The following is a 21034-nucleotide window of genomic DNA, read 5'->3' as shown; positions in this document are numbered from 1 at the left end:
TCACAATACATGACCACATTTGTAGGTCCTACCGCTCTGGCTAGGTCTAGACCTGCTATTAAGACTTCGTACTCTGACTTGTTATTAGTCGTAGAGAAGTCAAGTCGGATCATGCATTCGATCTCGTCGCCTTCTGGAGAATGAAGTACTATGCCAGCTCTGCCTGCCTGTTTGTTGGACAATTTGTCTGTATGGATACTCCATTGCAGCTGCGCTCCTGCCCCCTAATCCTCCACGTTGATGAATTCTGCGATAAAGTTAGCGATGACTTGCCCTTTTATGGCCGTTCGTGGGTGATACTGTATGTCAAATTCACTCAACTTAATCGCTGATAGCGCCATCTGTCCAGCTGCTTTAGGGCTACTCATTGCTTTCCGCAGGGGTTTGTCTGTCAAGATGACCATAGTGTGGGCCTAGAAGTATGGTTTAAGCTTACGAGCTGCAGTTACCAATGCTAAGGCGAACTTTTCCATCAAGGGTACCTCTCTTCTGCGCCTCAAAGCACCCGACTAGTGGAGTATACAAGCTTCTGTACCCTGTCTTCTTCCCTAACTAAGGTTACGCTGACAGCTGCCGAGGAGACGGCCAGATAGAGGAACAATTACTCCCCCAGTTTGGAGGGACTCAGCAGCGGTGGGGAGAAGAGGTATGCTTTCAAGTCTTCAAACACTTGTTGACATTTAGTCGTCCACTCAAATGACTTCTTCAACGTGTAGGAGAAAGGCAGGCACTTGTCCGTTGCTCTTGAGACGAACCTATTTAGTGCGGCTACTTTGCCATTGAGGCTCTATATTTCCTTGATGTTCAATGGCAACGTCATCTACATGATTGCCTGTATCTTCTCCGGGTTAACCTAAATACCTCTTTGGGATACCATAAATCCTAAGAACTTTCCAACCGTAACCGTAAATGAACATTTGTTCAGATTTAGTTTCATGTTGTATGAACGAAAGGTATCAAAGGTTTCCTTAAGGTTGTCCAAATGGTCGTCTTCCTGTAGGCTATTTACTAACATGTCATCGACGTAAACTTGAACGTTCCTCCCAATCTGATGTGCAAATATTTTGTTCATCAACCTTTAATACGTGCCACCCGCATTCTTGAGTCCGAATAGCATTACTTTATAGCAAAAGAGACCCTGGTTGGTGACGAAAGAAGTCTTCTCCTGATCAGCTTTGTCCAACTTGATCTGGTTATAACCAAAAAATACGCCCATGAAGCTCAGCAACTGGTGTCTTGCCGTCGAACCCACCAAGATGTCAATCCATGGAAGTGGGTAGCTGTCCTTAGGGCATGCCTTGTTCAAGAATGTAAAATCTACACACATCCTCCACTTCTCGTTGGCCTTTTTAACCTTCACCATGTTGGCCAACCAGTCCGAGTAGTATACTTCTCATATAAACTCTACTTCCTGTAACTTGCAAAGCTCTTCTGCTATGGCCTTGTCCTGTTCTTGCGCGAATACCCACTTCTTTTGACGGATGGGAGAAAAAAAAGGCGACATGTTCAGCTTATGGACTATGACCAAAGGATCGATTCCGGTCATGTCTTCGAGGCTCTAAGTAAAGACGTTCTGGTTCTCGCTTAGAAATGATATGAGTGCCCGATGGACTGGCAGGCTAGCAAGAGTACCTATTCTTGTCGTTTGCTCGGGCTTAATGTCATCAAGGAGTACCTTTTCCAACCCTTCTACTGGTTCTGCCACCATCCACTGTTCTTCTATGCACATGGTTTGTAAATGGTCATCCATCTCCAGCATGGCAATGTAGCATTCACGTGCTGCTACTTGATCTCCTCGTACCTCTCCCCCTTCGTATTTGGTGGGGAACTTAGTCATCAGGTGGTAAGTGGAGGTTACGACCTTCCATGAATTAAGGGTAGAATGGCCCAGGATGGCATTGTAAGCAGATGAACAGTCTACAACCAGGAATGTGGCATTCTTGGTGATCTGTTGAGGGTAATCACTGACTGTTACAGGCAAAGTGACCGCACCGAGTGGGTACACTCTTGTTCCTCCAAATCCAATGAGTTATGCGTTAGTTGGAATCAGTCGTTCTCTCCCAATCCTCATCTATTGGAAGGCTAGGTAATAGAGTATATCAACAGAGTTGCCATTGTCCACCAGGACCCTGTGAGTGTTGTATTCCCCAATCTGTATACTCACTATAAGCGCATCGTCGTGTGGGTGGTGGAGACATCGAGCATCCTCCTTTTTGAACCCAATTATAGGGTTATCGATGTGCACCATCTTTGGGACCAGACCCATTAGCTAGACGTTTTGAACCATTTTAAGATAGGTCTTGCACGCTTTCTTGGTCGAACAGGAAGTTATGGTGCCTCCTACAATCATCCTTATGTCTCCTATGGGTGGTTTGGGACACTCGTTTTCCCTCCGAGCGCCTTGCTCTTGTGGTTGGTCCGTCTTTTGTTTGCTGACGAACCTCTGCAATTTTCCTTGTCTGATCAGGGCTTATAACTACTTCTTCAAGTCGTAGCAGTCGGACGTATTGTGGCCATGATATCAGTAGAAACGGCAGTACTTGTCTTTGGACCTCTTGTTTAGGTCGCCTTTTAGCTTGCCAGGAAATGTCAAGGATCCCTTATCCTTAATCTGCATCAGGACCTGATCAATTGGGGCATTCAGATGGGTGAAACTTGCGAACATTCCAATGGGGGGTTTGGAGTGCCTATCCTCTCATCCATCTCCCGTCCTTGTGGCTTATCGTCCCCTATCCTGTCGTGTTTCTTCTTGTCTTTCTCTCTTCTTGGGCTTTTCTTCTCAAGCAAGCAATGCGTCTTCTGCATTCATGTACTTACTAGCCCTATAAAGTACATCCAACATGGTTTTCGGGTCTTTTTTGTATAGGGAAAACAAAACATTCTCCTTCTGTAACCCATTGGTGAATGCGGCCACGAGGATCTTGTAGTCAGCTTCATCAATCGAGAGGGCTTCCTTGTTGAAGCGGGTGATGTAAGACCTCAATCTTTCATCCTCTCGTTGCTTGACATTCATCAAGCTTGCGATGGACTTCTTGTACCTGCGCCCCCTAATAAAGTGCGAGGCAAACTGAGAGCTCAACTTCTTGAAGGTACTGATAAAGTTTGGCGTCAACCTGCTAAACCATACTCTTGCGGGACCTCTCAATGTAGTGGGAAAGGCTGGACACATGATCTCGTCAGTTATACCTTGCAAGTGCATGAGGGTCTTAAATGACTCCAGGTGATCGAAAGGATCCCTTGACCCGTCATAGGCTTCTACTTGTGGCATACGGAACTTCGGTGAGAGGGGGAATGAAGTGACGGGTGCAATGAAGGGTGAATCCACCCGATGTACCAGTTTGTCTAGATTGCTTGATACTCATCCTTTAAGGGCGTTCATCATCAGATCCATTTGTTCCTTCATCATTTGCATCTCTGAGACCAGGTTCAACAGGGCAATATCTGTGACGGTTGGTCTGCTCACGACGTTGCTGCCTTCCAGCCCATCTCTATTCTGCCTACTGTTGGTGTGCTAAAGGTTATCCCCTTCCTGCTCCTCTTCTTGATGTTGGGGCTTGGCATCCCATTGGCGCAACTGCTCTTCTAGGTCATGATTTTGCTTGGTGAGACGTTCGATAACCATAACAAGAGTCTGAATATGTCTCTCAAGGGTGATGGTACGTGGTTCGTCTCCTTGGTTATTGTTAGTGGTCATCATCGAGCGAGTAAGCACCATGCAACTTTTTGTCTGAGAGACGGTAATATGGCTTACGCTTTTCTCACAAACGACACCAACTGATGATGTTGAAATCGTCAGTAAGTCACACAATCCTTGCACACTTTAGACGCAACCTGCATAACACAGAAGAAGAAAAAGAATACCTTACAGAGGGTACCGATATGGTACCGGCCAAATACCCTTTGAAGGTTAAGTTAGAGAACTTTTCACAACTCTAGAATGCCAGAGCTAAAGAGAATTATCCGTACCTTGATTTTTGAGGGTTTTGGGCTTTTGTAGTAGTGCAGATTCGACTTTCGTTTCTTGGCAAAGAAGCATTTTTTCTTGTAAGGAAAATCCTCATAAATGTACGTATGTTATGAGATTCTTTCCATATAAAGATCTGATTGACTATGGTTAATCGTGGACTACAAGACATTTACATTTGAAGTTCATTGAGGACCAATTAAAATACATGGGTGCCACGTAGCTTTGCCACCGTTCACTTTATATCTGTTTGCTTTCTCGTCCGTCCGCCATAGAGAATCCGTCCACCACTTGGTGCAGTCACTCGTGGCAGGTTCAATAAAACGAGACCGTCTACTTTACTTTTGTACTCTTCACATAGAATTGAGTTAGTAATAAAACATTGAAAAAGATTATGTAATCAACTCTCCAAGTTGGTCATTTTCAAGTTAAATTCTAAAGTACATGCACAAATAATTACTTTTTTTGTTTTAAATTGTAATAATGTAATCATTACACGAGTTTAACAAAAGTGAACATAAGTTGTATTTGAGATTTACATAATTACTATAAATCATTAAATGAGAATTATAAGCAAAATTTTGATTTAGATAAGAAAAAAATATACAATACGACTTATTTATAAACAAAAATATAAATCTCTTAAACATAAAATATAATATGCCATATCTTTACGGATTACGTAATCGAACGTAATTGAAATTTTATTATTTAGATTAGTATTAAATATTATATACAGAATTACATATTCGTGTTTATCTATGTATATTTGAAGATATTTGGAAACACATATATTAATTATAGATTTTGGGAAATTATTCCTCCCAACATTAAACACTAATTTCCTTCCATTTTTAGGAAGATGTGAGATGTGATATTTATTTGATTTTTAAATTCCATGTGTCTTACATATATAAAAATATATATAAAATTTGAGCATTCAATTGAAGAGGACATTATACCATAAATTTGCCTCCCCATTTTACCTCTTGACATGGAGTGCAAAATCTCTATTTGAGATTTTTAAAGGTTTTTATGGGCATTTTCACAGTGAAAAGTATATATTACCAACTTCAAATATAAATTATCTTTTCCATTAAAATTTTAAGAAGTCAATTTGCATATAACCAATCCATCCTGAACGATACTGCTCAATTTTTTTTAACTTTAGGGGGGAGATTGGGAATTAATCCAATGGATCGGGAATAAACAAAAAAGAAAGTACCCCCAAATTATCTTACATGCCGAAACTGCGAGGTTAGATCGTGGCTTGAATCAACAAGCTCCGAAAATTGTATAATTTTCTCAATGCAAGTGTTCTTGAACGAAGGAAGCGTATACCCTAACGCCTAATCAGGTGTCACTTTTCTTTAATTCTTCCAGATGAACTCCAATACGAAGGCTCAATTAAAAATTTTCCACATACGGGTTCGATATCCAAAAGACATTAGCGCAAGCTCCCAAAGCATATTTGGTATGCTCAACGGATTCACCTTGGATCCAGGTATTTCAGACCAGTTCACAGATATCTCCATGATTGGGATGCCAAACCACTTACACAGAAAAACTAACTCAACATCGAAACACCACCTGCACAGAGTCCACATTGTAAGTCAGTTCCAGCAACATGTTTTACAAAAAAATTAGAATAATACTTGAATACCATGAGTTTCCTTCAACTCTACAAATTATACAAAAGATGGATAACATGGAAGAGGTAAATGGGTCCTTTATTTCTACAATATCCTTAAAAACGAACATAAATGCAGTTACCTCTTCAAACGAATATTTGTGAAAAGCTTCCTTGCAGCAGCCCTAGTAAACATCTTAAACCCACACTGTGATGCAGTGAAGAGTCAACGTCAGTATAAACATTTAAGTGTATTTTACCCAAGATTATCACACAAGCTTCATTTACAGCAGAAATGAAGTACTGGACTTCTACAGTGGTAGTAAACTGGAAGTCAAATATAAAAAATAAATAAATTGAAGCAGAAATACCAAAATAAAAAAATTGAAGCAGAAATACCTGAGTGTCACGAATTCCAGGTCCCGCAGTTAAGACAACCACAAGATGGAAACCCCTCATTAAAAAATTACGGTACCATTTCCTCTGTGACATTCAAGCAAAATGATTCAGCAAAGCAAAATCTAAAACAAATTTGGCAAGAAAAGTGCATAAAACATCAAAAGAGCGAGCAGCTTAGCAGACTGAACTGTAGCTAGAGCCTTTTCCTCAAGATGAGCACGAGAACCAAATGCAGCAATTGGGATATCAGATATCTTAATACTCGAATCACTGGCTGCTGAATCCCCAGTATTATACTCTTTTCTGGCCAAAGCATGAATCTGGTAGGCATAAAAACAGATAATTTGCAGTAGCTTTATTAACATCTCCACATTGAACTAAAATTTTGAAGACTAAAAAGTTTATACAAAAGAACCAGTATACATGAGGGATAATACAAACCTGATTTTCAAGTTTTTCTAGGTCATTAACCTTGGTTGCTCCATCAGCATCCAGCATTAGAAGCAGTTCACCACGTGAATGAAGCATTCCCTGTTTTACAATGCTTTCACAGAGGTAAAGCACTTCAATCAATTGTCGTCATGCATAAAAGAGGAAAGATAGAAGCTTCTTAATAACATCAGAACACGTTTATAAGTGAATTGTTAAAGTTAGACTCACTTTTCTAATAGCTTCTCCCTTGCCATGATTTCTGCCAAGAAGGATAACCCTCACATTGTCTACAGTGTATTTCCTTACAAAGTTAAAAGCTGCGTTTTTAGTCCCATCAGAACTTCCATCATCAACAATCACCACCTGGTACAAATTCATCCATTCAAAAGTTAAGCAGCAGCCAAAAAACGTAGTAAAAACCCGAGCTAGCAAAACAACTGACATAATTTTATTGAAGGAAAGAAAAACGCATATACAGTAGAATGAGTGGCAGAGACAATGTAAAATATTTTCTTCCACTACCTTTTTATGAGAATTAATGGTGCCAGGGGGAAGAGGTGATACTCATAGAAGTGAGAGTTCAAATATTAGGGCCAACGTTTACTCAATTAAACACGCTAATGCAATAGAAGTATTAGTTCAACAGGCTTTAATGCCTTGTTATTAGGAACTTGACATAATAGAATTTATGAAAAATTATTAAACCTTATGATGAAGCACACAAGATCTCATTTTGTAAATAAAAAATTATACTGCAGAGCTCAAAATGGGAAAACCTGTCTAGCATCTGCTTGTATGATAACCCTCATTACAAATCTGGTAAAGAACTAGAAACACTAATATCTCTATTTGAATTTCTTTTATAAAATATAAATACGGCACCAGATACAATCTCAGGGTGCAATAATATAATCATAGGCCATGATAACCAACTCAGATGATTTAGTTAATGGATGGAACAAAATGATACCTCATAAGAAAATGACTTATCCTTTGCCGCACGTTGTTCAAGATAACTACAAAGACAACATAATTATCAGTACAATTCAAAATGCAACCCTCTCAGTGGTAGCCACCGACAGATATTATTTAACTACTTCATAAGTGCAGTTCTTAGGCAACTAGACACAAATTTATGCAAAGCCCCCCATCGTCATTACGAACTACTACATAACAATAAGTACTTATGCTACACATAAATAAATTTTTTTGTACAAAAAAAAAGGATCAAAGCGTCCTTTGTGAGTCAATAAATATGAGTTTGAGCAGGCACAGATCCATATATCATTCCAGGTGCCAAGTCTCAATTGTTCAAAATCAAGCTCTGAACACTCAACACTGCCCCCCCCCCCCCCCCCCCGGGGGAGGAAAAAAAGAATTAAGAAGAGAGAAAGTTCACAGAGCTGACTAAGAAAAAGATGATATGATAGTAGATACCTTTTCTAATTGTCATGCTAAAATTCAAGCAAATATGAAAAACACACGGCTTGGTGAAAGAAAAAGTAGAGTGCAATTACTTATGATTGTACTTACTTCATAGTTTCCTCAAGTGCTCCAGGAAGTCTATGCTCTTCATTGAATGCAGGTATTATCAAAGATATATACTTCTCTGCCGGATCAGAAACATGAGGACAAGGAACCTAGAACAAAATCCTTCAGAAATGTCAGAATCACCCAAAATGACTACAGACAGTCCATAATATCCTTACCAACATAACATTGTACGGTGAACAAACTTATCACAATAATAACAACAAAGAGTCTAATACAATAACCAACATATTTCTAGAAAAGACCAAGAGAATTCTAATATTCCTTCACGGATACTTTTGCAGTCAACATATTGCTCACTAATAATGGAAACTTGATGTCAGAAGTTTATACATCTGCAAGGCATTTATTAAATTTAGAAACACACATCATATATCTTTTTTGGTAAGTTATCCTTTTCATTATATACTAATGTTAAAGTCTTTCATATGAACTTCAGATATCATGATGGAAGGTGTAGGTCATTAAGGTGCGGGAGGGGGCAGCTTGGATTATGTCTCTATTATATTCTTTTAGAAGCACAGATTCTGTTTCCATGAAGCCTATGGTCCAACCAGAGAACTGTCATCCTCTGAAAAAAGGGTGTTGCCTATGCCTTATTCTTGAAAATAAAGATATATCAGAGAATGACTACACCAAGAGAGCATAAAGCTAGTTGGAGTTTTTATCGTTCCAATTTTGTGATATCATATGTCCTGCAAGGTGCGTTTTCAGAGTACAGAAAGGAGAGACAATGAAATCAGTCATTCCATTCCATTCCTTTGCAACGGTCATATTTTCGGTCCTCCCAAATCAGGCAGAATGCAAGGCGATCATTATATGCTTTATATTTAAAATTACCCTTTATCTTTCAACTTTCACAACAAAACAAAACAAAAGCTAACACCAATTTTTCGTAATCACATTTTTTTTCCATTCCAAACAAAAGATTCTAAAACAGTGAGGGGAACATAATATTCTTTTTCATTTCCCACCTCATTTTACTTTTTCCATTCTTTTATGAACTCTTAAATACACTATAAACAATGTCTTCAACACATAAACGGAGACAGAGATTCCTCAATAGAATCGAACCGACCGTGCAACACAAGAAAAAGCATTCATTTCAAACCACTAGTTTCCAAGATGAATTTTGAAACTTAGGCATAAACCTAATCTCAATCCCATGCCCCCAAGATTCACACTCACAGATAAAACCATAGTTGAAAAACAAATTTCCAAAATAGCTGGAATTCGAAATTCGTTTCTCTCATTTTCTCATTAACCAACCAGAGGGTTACAAATCTCATAAACACCATAAAAACCCTAATTTGAAGCTAAAATCGCAAAAACAACATGCAATGTAGATTTACCTGCTTTAACGAATTAGGGTCCTCGAAGATCGCGGGAGCTTCGACATGCCTAGCCAATAATAAATCAAATAAAAAGCAAAATTCGATCAAACAACATTTAATTTTAACAAAATCAAAAACCAAAAACTAAAGGAAGAGATTGTGAATCGAAGAGAAAAATGAAAGATTGGGTACGTGTGGTTGTGACTTCTTCGAGAAGCTTCGATGAAGATTGCAGAAAGTAAAGCAAAGAGTGCGATGATAATGAAGGCGAGCAAGAGCTCCAGCAGCGTCCATAGAAACCCCATTTTCGGTTTGCGGAGTTCGTGAGCGTTTTTGGTCAGCTAGGCCTAGCTGACCTTGGAATTGATTTGATTAACTACTAAATGAAATGGATGAAGAGCTTGTTCTGATATGTTTATATATTACTATTTGAGAGAAGATAATAACAAAAGCCCGTCTAGCTCAGTTGGTAGAGCGCAAGGCTCTTAACCTTGTGGTCGTGGGTTCGAGCCCCACGGTGGGCGATGTTCTTTTTTAACTTCACTTAGTCATTTTATTTTGGATTAATTGCATTTTCCCTAGACTATTGACTTCATTCCTCCCTCCCTAAATATCCAAATTGACTAAACCTGTTATTACGGCTGACTGAACCTGTTTCTAGTTCATGATTTTTGCTAGCGGAGCCACCATTTTGGTTGTCGCTATCTTGGCTGTCAAGTCTGTGTCCCATTTGAGCTATAGCATTGGAAGGGGCCTCCATGCTCTCCCTTATGTTAGTAAACTCCTTAGCAATTTCGTCCCTATGGGTGTCTCCGTAAAGAATAATTGCTAACTTCCAAAGCCGACAAGCGATCGTCATTGGATGTGGAACGTGTGGGTGGTGGGTTGTTCGACATCTGGCTTTGATACCAAATTCTATGAACTAGAAATAAAATGATAAGTTAGTCGTATTCGAGATGACCCATCTCCTGAATGGGGGTGAGAGAGAGAATTTTGGATTAAACTTTGCTTGCTTATTTATTAATTGCATCTGCTCTTAAATAGTCTCAAGCAGAGTACCCAACTAGGAAATTCAAATTACATTGATAGTTCTGTAGTAACTTCAAATCACAACTAATCCTAATCAACAACTCATCCTAATCAACAAATACAATCCTAACCAACAACTCATCCTAATCAACAACTTGAAATAACATTTGAAATAACAATCAGATAGCCATCAACTCCCTGTCAGCTCACTCTTCTCTGATGCATGCTTATCTCCTCCCTCTGTCTGAATCATAACAGTGTGTAACTTGAACCATTTGGGGGATGAAAACCAAATGTTAATAATATCTTTCCTTTCCAGTTTCCTTCCTTCCCAATTTCCACATGTTAAGACAGTTGGGTTCCAATCAAGATATATATAAAATTGAGGAATTTTTCCTTTAGTCAAGGATTAGGATTGCAACACATAACCAAATCACTAGAACCTCTCAACAGCATGATGTTACAATTACCCAAATAAATTTCCTATAGGAGAAGATAATGGAGCTGACAGATTTGGAATAAATGTTGGAATGGGCTGTAGTTGTTATCGAAGAGCAATTAGAGCTTATTGCGTATCTTTTTCATTGATTGGACCCCTAGCTAAATTAGTCGCGTTACAACTGCTCTCTGGAAGAATTAAGTAAGGAAATTCTCACCTTATTGGTTGAGGTGTCATGAATTAGTTTGGTTCCCAATGACTCTCCCTCTTAGACTTATGTATGATTCGTAGTAATTACTAATTAGATAGTTGTTAAAAACGTATTTTCATGTATCAGCTTCACAGCACATTCTACTAATTGATGATTGCTTCTCAATCTGCTTTATGCCAACTATTGAATAGGACTAGCTTCATTTGTTTAAACCCTTTTCTTGAAATTTAGGCTTGTTAGGTCCAAGTCATATCAGGTGTTTTAGGGCATCTCCGATTGGTTCGGCAGTCCTTGTTCCTCTCCAATTTTTACAAAGTGAAATCCAAATTTCATGTTCCGACAGTCAAAATGAGTAGCCCTGCATTTCAAATAAGTTCCATATATATTATATGCACTATGCACAGTACATATATTCCCAAAACTTTTTTCTTTTAAAGATAATTACAATAAGTTGATAACTACGCAATTCAAACCCTTTTCACCATTAAACCCTCGGGCACTTTGTGCATGTATGACCTAAAACTTTGATCTCTTTGGAAACATCAACATATTTAATTGTTTATATACAATTTGTTTATCCCCGAGTTTAAATTTGTTTATTTACAGTACAATAGTATAGTACTATCCTTCGTAGTTATTTTTGGTACTGAAAATCATTCTGTATATAAACTATATATGGCATGTGATTCCTGTTGCTCACTACTCCTTACACCATGAACATGGAATTGTACAGAGTACAGACACATATTTATTCCAGTTGCCTCAGAAGGACAAAGATGTCCCAAGATTCATGTGATAAAAGCTAATTGGCATGGGGCCTTCTCTCATGGCCATGATTAAGACCAGAGAGGTGGAAATAAGAAAAAAAAAAAAAATGGTTTTCCTTTCCCCTCACTTTTTTTTTTTTTTTTTTTGGTAGACCAGAATTCCAGAGAGGTGGAGAAGGTGGCCCTTTTGCTTTTTTACTATACCCCATTTCTGCTTTTCCATCATGCCAAACAGCCTTTTTTCCCTCTCACCACCATCATCTTCATCACATTCATCCATGCACCACACATCATTGCAGTTATATATATATATATATATATATATATATATATATATATATATATATATATATCATCCATTTATTTATTTACTTTATCATAGTTCTGAGTTTTGACTACTACAATTTGAGCTCAGATGTTTATTAATTAGGGAAATTATTTTTTAACCTTCGAGAAATTTGGCTTTATAGAACGAGTATTAAAATATGTAAAACAGTCGAATAATATCTATGGCACGTGTTCTAGACCAATTGCCAGAATGCATGTGTAGCTTCGACATTTGGGTTCACCGTTGGCGGTTTATATCTAGGCACAAGTTACTAGAAAACAGTGCTACTGGAGGGAGAGATTGGGTTGGACCTGAAATTGAGATACCATTAATGCAAGCTTCCTTTTATTGAGGTATTCAACTATTCATATGCAATTAATTAGACCTTGAAATTTATTGTAAATATCATGGTTGTTAATATTTAATCTCAGGCTATAACAAAAGTAACAAAACAGTCACTAATTAAGCAATTTAGTGCCAAGGGATTTATGATGTTATGGACTTTTTATTTTTGAGAAAGTATGATGTTATGGACTTGATGTGCAAACGATGAATTTTCACGTCCAAGTGTGCGTTTAGATTAACTTTTTCCTTTATTAAAAGTGAATTTTTAAAAATTTATATATGTATATACATATATATATATATATATATATATATAAATCAATCAATCAAAAAATAATAATAACAATAATCCAAAGCTCATCCTAAGACAACTGAGAATAGAGTGGCATCAAGGTCCCAAACGAGAGTACTTGGCATTGAAAAGGACAGTCAATTGTATTATTTTTGTACTATTGTTTGTGCAAAGAAAATGGAAGAATGAAAAATACTAAGAGAATTGATGCGGCAAAGGAAATATGTATAAGAAAAAATTATTCACTATTTTCTTTAAAGGAAACAACAAATATTGACAGAAATAATTATTATTTTTACATAGTTGTTATATTCAAGATAAGAATCACTGAACCTGTAACATGTGCCACACTGCAACAAATGAACAGAGGCATACAATTCTCTGTCATATATAGAAGTCGATCCAATTTATTCTTACTAAAATTAAAATACAGTGTCTTTTTCAAAGAGAGAAAAAAAGAAAACAAAAACAAGATCTCCAACAAATAAACCAATCCCTCCATCATAATCATAACCAAAAAAAAAAAAAAGATCATTAGAAAAGTCAAACTAAAATTATTTTATAGAAAAAAAAAAATTCCTAAGATAAGATGACGAAGATGATGATGATGGCATTGATATTCTTTAAACAAGATGATGATAACAATAAAAATAAAATAAAAAAGAAAATAAAAAGAAAGAAGAGAGAAAGGAAATGTTGCCTAGTGAGCCATGGCCACAGGAGGTGGAGCGGCGTAGCTAATGGTTCTTTGGTTAGGCATAGCAAGCATTGCAGTGTGATCCAAGAAATCATTGAGTGCAACCACAGACTGCAGTATATTCCTGAGATCATCAGCGCATGAAAAGCTCAAGCTTCCAACTTTCCTGACTGCGTACACATAAAAAGTTATGCACCCTTTTCTGAACTTGAACCTAGCCATCTCGGACCCAGTCAAGCCTCTGATGAGCCTCTTGTTCACTTCTCCAAGTGGTATCTCCGATGGCCAAACACGGTCTATAGCTGACTTCATGGACTCAGTTTCAAAAACGAATAGAAGTACTTTGGATTTCTTGGTGCCAAGGCCTAGTGTGAGGGTGTGCCAGGCATGGTGTGCCAAGATTGTAAAGTTTGTGGGCAAGAAAGCTGTGGTCGAAGGAAATGGGAGTTTATTATTGCTGTTATTGCTGTGGGGTTTGGTATTGGTATTGGTATTGGTATTGATATTGGTTGGTACTGGAAAAGAAAGGAGCTGTAAAAGTTCAAGAGGCCTAGCACGACGGATTGTGAATGATTTTACGATGAACTGACCTCCGAATCGGAGACCCTTTACGTCGGAGCAAGGCTTGAAAGAGAAATCTGAGGTGGGTTTGGTGGTTTGGTCATTTGGGTGTTGGTGCTTCTGCTTCTTGTTGTTCTTCTTCTTCTCTTTTTTTTCCATGGCTGGGTTTTGGTGGTGGTGGGGGGTTTTTGTTTGTGTATGATAACAAACCAATCTAAAGCTTTTGGTGGTTTACAAAATTACAATAATGGGTTTTTCTTTTTGAGATTAAATTAATAGGAATAGGGTGTACTAAAAGCTTTACATACATTATAAGACCAATACACTCGATCATACTTTTATTAAAAATCTACTATCTAATATAATTAGAAAATTAAAACCCAATCTTGGTTAAAATCAACTTCCTTTTCTTTTTCTTTTTTTTGATATCATCTTCCTAAATAATATAAATACACTAAAAATATATATAAATTAAAAATTAAAACTAAAAACTAAAAACTAAAAACAAAGTGTTGTTTAACAAGTTGTTCATTAATTAATTCAGAAGTTTGATAATATCAAAGCGGTTTAACGGGCCCAAATGATATTCCAATGACTATGGATTTGTGCTCCATGGTTCAAATTCTATCTCCACCTCTTTTACTATCTACGGAAAAAAAAAAAACTTTTTAAAATTCAATTATATTAAGTAATAGAGTTTTAATGAGAATGTGTAATTGTATTTATTAACCTCTATCTTTCATTTTTGCAAAAATCTTATGTAACTTTTTTTTTTTTGAAACCATAACATAATATTATTGTAATGTATATATAAATAAAAGTTTTTTTTTGAGGAAATATAAATAAAGGTTTTTACACTAACTTTTATTGAATCTAAATTGAGAGAGGAGATATTACAGTAAAAAAAGATGAGTAACTCTGTAATGGACAACCACTTTAATTAAATTTCATTTTAATTTTTTTATTCCAAAAACAAAGTATCTTTAGTTTTTGTTGTCAATTATATTGTTCTTATATTGTCATTGTACTATTTTACAGATGAGCTTTGATATTGAGATGCAGTTGGTTGGAGTTCTTGAGTACACTTCCTTTTTCTTTTTAAATCTTTTTCCTTTTACATAAAATAGCTTATGATGTTTTTTATTTTTTTATGAGTAATAGCTCATGATGTTGCTAGTTCATTTCATCCAATACACTAGACAAGATTGACAAATGGCACTAGAAGCAAGCCCAAACCTTTTATGTATCATCTTTTTTCCTGTGGTTGAAGCTTTAAACACCCAGTACCCTCTCCCACCACAAATAAAAAATAAAAAATAAAAGCTGAAACTCACAAATACATCATACATTAATGTAAATGCAGTTTTGTCAAATTCTTCACAAAATAATGTCCATGCAGAGCAGAGAGATGTGTCAGGTGTGCATTATCACAAAGTTGTGGTCATATATATCAGGAACCCAACCATCAAAAGATTTCATTGGATGACAGAGATTTTTTACTAGATATGAAATTCAATTTCGTTTAGCTCCATCTATTCATTCTCAAAGCTTTTTCTGGGTTCGATCATTTCCAAACCCAATGGCAGAGAAAAGTGCTTAATTAAATAAATAACTAAGCATAACATGTGCAATTAGATGATTTCGGGCTCATAAATGATAATTACACACTTAATATGGTATTTATGCACACTAACTTAGGATTGGGACCACATTATGAATCCCCCATAAAGGAAATTGCCCTAATCTAGAACTGACTTGTTTCCCGTAATCATAATTAAGGCCATCTGTTTATTCAGTCCTTGCATCGGCTGGCTAACAGATTTTTTAATCACCAATATCTCAATCATTCAATCTACCCAAACTCAACCATTTTTGTTGCCAATAAGAAATGTACTATTATATACAATATATATTATGTGATCCCTTGGTTGGAATTGTATTATTAACAGGTTTGGTAGAAGTTGTTCACCATAAGATTTATTTTATAATAAAAAAAATTAAATAATAGATTTATATATATAGAGTTTCAATATATGGTGTTCACTTTTTATAATTGTACTATTTATCATCAGACCAAGATACCAATCGATTTTTTGTGTAGGCGGGAATTAAACATCAAATCTCTCATTCAACCATTAGAGACTTTAATAGTTAAGTAAATTGAAAATTTAAATACAATTCCTTAATCGATATGCTTTAAATTTTTAAACTAAATTCAAATATGTGGTTGCATTGACTAATCACTAATGCGACACAAACAATATTATCTTTTTAAAAAAATTATTTGAAGAATTTATTAAGATACAACCATTAAGGAAGTATACTAAATTTTAGTCATAAATAAATATTCAAATGTAAGTTAAGTATGAGAGAGATGAACAAATTAAGCAAACAAGTGGTTGCCTTCATTCTTTCTGTTAGAAAGAGAGATAAGGTTGGCTTACCTCATTTGACAACCCGAAAGTCTTCTGATTAAAGTTGTTTCCTTCCAAAGGCACCATTCGCCTTTAATAATTTCATGGGAAAGAAATTCCAGAGGTCAGTGACTCGTGAGAAAGACCAACCTATAAAGCAATGACAAGAGGGGCCCCAAACAATGTCCTAGCCAACACAATTTTCTACTATGGGATGCTATGCTTTTATTTATCGTCCTTTAATAAAGGTCTAGCGAATTTTGTTGTGTTGAATAAATATTTAAGAGAAACATATGGTCGTAAAGTGACTTCTGAGATTCCAAATTATGTGATTCCAAACTTAAGTCATTATGACTACAAGTGAAAACAATACCAATCGATCACGTTTATTTATTTTTTTGAAAGTGCACTATAATTTATATAAATTAACTACTAGATTTTTTAGACCCAAAATTAAAATTATTGGTTCTTTTTTGTAGACTCTAGTTAGCTCAACTGGTAAAGTTTCTAATGGTTGAATAAAAAATCTCGAGTTTAATCTATGCCTATACCAGAAAGCGATTTGTGTCTCTGATAATAAAGAGCAAAATTACAATAGCCAACTTCAAAGATTAAATCTCTATTAAATAAAGAGATAGGTTTTATTTATTTATTTTGGAGAAACGAATTGATAGGTAAGTTGGTTGCCAAGGTTCCAACAAGTTAGCTCGGATTAATTAAGAGGGTTACAGCTTACCAGAAAGCTTATGTCCAAATCTACTTAATTGACGCGAAACCTACCAATAAGCATCAATCATCAAACATGCAAAAGAAGCTTATGTCCATGAAATAAGTGTGGCGGAGCTGATTTTTCCGACAAATTAATGTTCTCTTTGTCTGAATTTGAAATTTTGGTAGCAAAAGAAGCATCCCAATTATGGATATTTAATTAAATTAGTTTTCGACATTAATTTTTGACGTGGTCAGCATCAATAAGCTATAAAATTGAGAACAAAAAATAAATAAATAAAAGATCCAATAAAAAATAATGTTATGTCCAAAATAGTTTTTTAACAAATTATAGAAAATAAGTTTTTTTTTTTTTTTGATTTGGATAATAAGTTATTACTAGTTGTAATATGAACTCATCACTTAAATTATTTTTTTGTCCATCGATAACAACCAATAACGACATGTCACATGAGGTCTATAGTAAAAATATTATAAATGTAACATTTTTTTTTAATGTAAATGAGTTATAAAAAGTCATGATTTTAATTATTATAGATGGACAAAGCAAGTTCGCTGTTATTCTCAAGCACGTTAGGTTTGCATGATTAATGTGTTAATTGTGTACTTTTTGCACATTTAGGGGGTATTTGATTGTGTTGTTTAAATAACAGTTTTCATTATTTAAACAACACAACACGTATTTTCATAACATTTTTTCACCTACACGTATTTCTACAACACTTAAACTGATGGAAATATGCATGTACGAAGCAAAAAATTAACGAATCTACTTCATCCATAAAAGTTAACATATACTATGTAAGTTTCAGAATTTGACAACAAGAGAGTGTACTTTGGAGCGGTAAATTTCAAAACCAAAGATCAAAAGCACTTAGAAACACTTTCAATTTTCACTTCAATTCCACTAACGCCCAAGATGTGTAGTCTCTCAATCAGCTCCAAAGGGAGAATGTGAAAAAGTATCTAACGCTTTTTACACCACTTCACAATAATGTTCTTACAATTCTCTACATAAAATTCTGCATGTTTCTCCTTTGTGTCTAACCAATTATCTAATTGGGCTTAAGTGTGTGGTTTGGAGTGGAACCAAAAGGGATCAATACGACACTAGCTCCAATGGGCCTTGAACTTTTCTATCAATTCTTGACAAGTCCAAAGTTACCATTAACTATATTTAATACCACTATATAAATATAGTTGCACTCTAGGCCTTATCTATAAATTATATCCCAAGACTTTATTATACAACCCCTTCATAAAATATTCATAGTAACACAAAGTCATGGATGTAGACTGTCACTTTGTAAATTATTACATCTTATCATTGAGTACCCAGTTTAATCATTTAAGTTATTCATCATATATTTATGAAATCCAATTTCATAAATATATACTCTAGCAACAATTTACTAAAGTAGCTAGACCTAACATTCTGAATAACAACCCCATTAAACTTATCTCAAAGAAATATTTTGTATCTCCGTTAAGAGACTATGAATTCCATCTTGAGAATATATGTTCCATCAATATTAAATGTGGTTGCCCAACATACTGATGTTTTGACCGTAACTCTAGATCTTACTCCTGATAAATCAAAGCAACCTACATCCCATGATCAAATCCATTATTTTCTTAGAATTAAGAGTTCATGCAAATACAAGTCATGAGTTTATTATTCATTTGATAGTCGTTAGGAGAATAATAAATCTCACACCGGTCCAGTTCAATATGTTTTAACTCTTAAAACATATCAACATATCAACTAGAAATCTCAATTTCCATGATCAAGACAAATCATCTTAGTTGATATATTATAGTCTTCGCAGATGAAATGCTCAATTTCATCACCAACTACAAACTAAAATTCTGAGTTTACAAAGAACTTGTGATTTATATCTTCTATGATTTTTCACATAAATCACATACTATGCTTCTTATGGACTATATGATAATGTCTCAATATTCATGTTACCATTATTTTTAGATACAAAACAATTTTATTAAACACAACATGGCATCATACAATAAGATTTAAGGGCACACATCCTAACATAAACAACGTTGCTAAAACAACATTACCAAATAGACTCTTATAATTACTTGATTTCTAATTTTCCTTTAGCAACTAATTTAGCTAGGAGCCTAGTACAGTAAGTTTTGTACTAATCGATTTTTTTTTAGAAACATTTAAATATTATAATTTAATCTTACTTCATTGTCAATGTAACATAATATCCAGTGATGCCCGGGGCCCCTTAGTTATGTTATGGTTTTTTTTATTTTTCTTTTTTTAACAACAGCTTTTCACAATCCATAGATAACTTTTCTCAGTGTTACAATCATATATTTTAAATCATTTGTGCTTATATATTTTTATGTACTAAAACCATCTCATCAAATAAATAAAATAAAACCATTTCATGTATTCCATTATATCAATATGAAATGATGGTCAATTACTCCTCATATTCATATCTAATAATGCTCATCATCAGTTTCAAATTAACTTGATTATGGGACACATACAATAGGAAGAATCAACTTGTAATAACGTGTTTAATCGATCAATAGTTAGCTAGCATTTGCTGTCCATATATAGCCAATAGCCTTAGCCCCCATATATGGTGTTTTTTTTTTTTTTAAACTCTCTCTCTTTGTTAGCAATGTGATGGATCTAGAATCCTAGATCACTCCAAACTCCAAAGTCCAACCACCAGTGGACCAAAAGTTTCGGGTTTAGTATAGCTGTTATGTGATGTCAATAATCAACTAACATCTGTTTGATTGGTCATGAAATGCCTTTTCTTTTCTTTTCTTTTTTTAATGGGTTTGCTTATAATTAATTAAGCTGCTTCCTCCCTTTCTTTTTCTCAAATTAGTTATGAAGAGAAAGACCCTCAAAGGGTCCTCTGTGAGCGTTGTCTTACTTTTTTTTCTTTTTTTTTTTTTGCTAAGTTGTGAGCACTGTCTTACGTTACTAAGAAGCAAAGATGTATACTATCTTGTAATAAATGTCTAAATTACCATATGATAGAATTCGTTGTACTTATTTTGGAGCAACTTTATGGTATTTATCCCTCCCTTCTTTTTCGTTGAAGTTAGGGCAAAATAAAATTCTTCTCAAAAAAAAAAGTTAGGTCAAAATAAATAAATAAAAACAAAGTAAATTCTACAAACACCCTTGCACACACAACAACAACAACAACAACAACAACAACAACAACAACAAAAACAAAAACAAAAACAAAAACAAACAAACAAAAAATACCCCCTAAAAGCGTAGGGGTCAAAAACTTACCAAACTGGGAATACCAAAGGTATCGTGGGATATGGTTCAATTGACGGACACAAATTATATATACAAAAGAGAAATAGGGTAAAGCACTCTACAATGGGAAACTCAAACAATTGATTTGAAGAACACTCATATATTTCAAATGAGATTCATGTATTACAATAAGAAAAATTCTATTTCCCGTGGTGTTACACTACATCAGATAGATAGCTTTCTTTCTATTTTGATTCTAGTCCTTATTTTTCAACCCCTTTCTATTTGCCTATCCCCCCTTATATAGGTACATTTCCTGCCCTTATCTCTACAACTGTCCTATCTCCAGTCGAATTTTTAGGGATATTTTCCTCTCCTTTATCAGTTTCTTCCTATTCCTTATCCTGGAACATGACTTTTGGGGGTGTTTGTACTGCTCAAGTTGTCTCATATGCATTCAATGCAACAGAGGTTAGGTGGAAATCCTCTCATTAATGAGGAGGTGAATATCTCTATCCTTCTTACATGTTTTGAATAAATTTCCTGAGGTTTTAGATGCCAACTGTAAGCAAGATGTGGATCATCCATGTACATTTCCTTGGATAAGACTTTGCTCCATGTAGCTTACTACCTACCTCACG

General features: G+C 35.3%; 3 protein-coding genes and 1 non-coding gene across 4 annotated transcripts; 1 reads left to right on the top strand and 3 right to left on the bottom strand.

Moving 5' to 3' along the window:
* Positions 1-2779: 2779 nt before the first annotated feature.
* On the bottom strand, positions 2780-3268 carry LOC142640073 (uncharacterized). The gene has a single exon (XM_075814171.1). It carries the CDS (start codon positions 3266-3268, stop codon positions 2780-2782), a length of 489 nt encoding a protein of 162 aa, XP_075670286.1.
* A 1768-nt stretch (positions 3269-5036) lies between these two features.
* On the bottom strand, positions 5037-9687 carry LOC142638018 (uncharacterized). The gene is made up of 10 exons (XM_075812006.1): positions 9503-9687; positions 9329-9377; positions 7959-8065; positions 7396-7441; positions 6654-6788; positions 6435-6524; positions 6182-6313; positions 5994-6077; positions 5738-5802; positions 5037-5554 (listed from the first exon to the last, which is right to left on the bottom strand). Exons 1-10 carry the CDS (start codon positions 9613-9615, stop codon positions 5368-5370), a joined length of 1008 nt encoding a protein of 335 aa, XP_075668121.1. The 5' UTR covers positions 9616-9687; the 3' UTR covers positions 5037-5367.
* A 74-nt stretch (positions 9688-9761) lies between these two features.
* Positions 9762-9834, top strand: TRNAK-CUU (transfer RNA lysine (anticodon CUU)). The gene has a single exon. It is a non-coding gene; the product is annotated as a tRNA-Lys (tRNA).
* A 3274-nt stretch (positions 9835-13108) lies between these two features.
* LOC142638741 (uncharacterized) lies at positions 13109-14217 on the bottom strand. The gene has a single exon (XM_075812808.1). It carries the CDS (start codon positions 14136-14138, stop codon positions 13422-13424), a length of 717 nt encoding a protein of 238 aa, XP_075668923.1. The 5' UTR covers positions 14139-14217; the 3' UTR covers positions 13109-13421.
* Between the last annotated feature and the right edge of the window lie 6817 nt (positions 14218-21034).

The sequence above is a fragment of the Castanea sativa genome, chromosome 6 (assembly GCF_040712315.1).
Source record: "Castanea sativa cultivar Marrone di Chiusa Pesio chromosome 6, ASM4071231v1".
Lineage (NCBI taxonomy): Eukaryota > Viridiplantae > Streptophyta > Magnoliopsida > Fagales > Fagaceae > Castanea > Castanea sativa.
The sequence above is the reverse complement of the archived record's forward strand: the minus strand, read 5'-3'. Positions and strand labels throughout refer to the sequence as shown.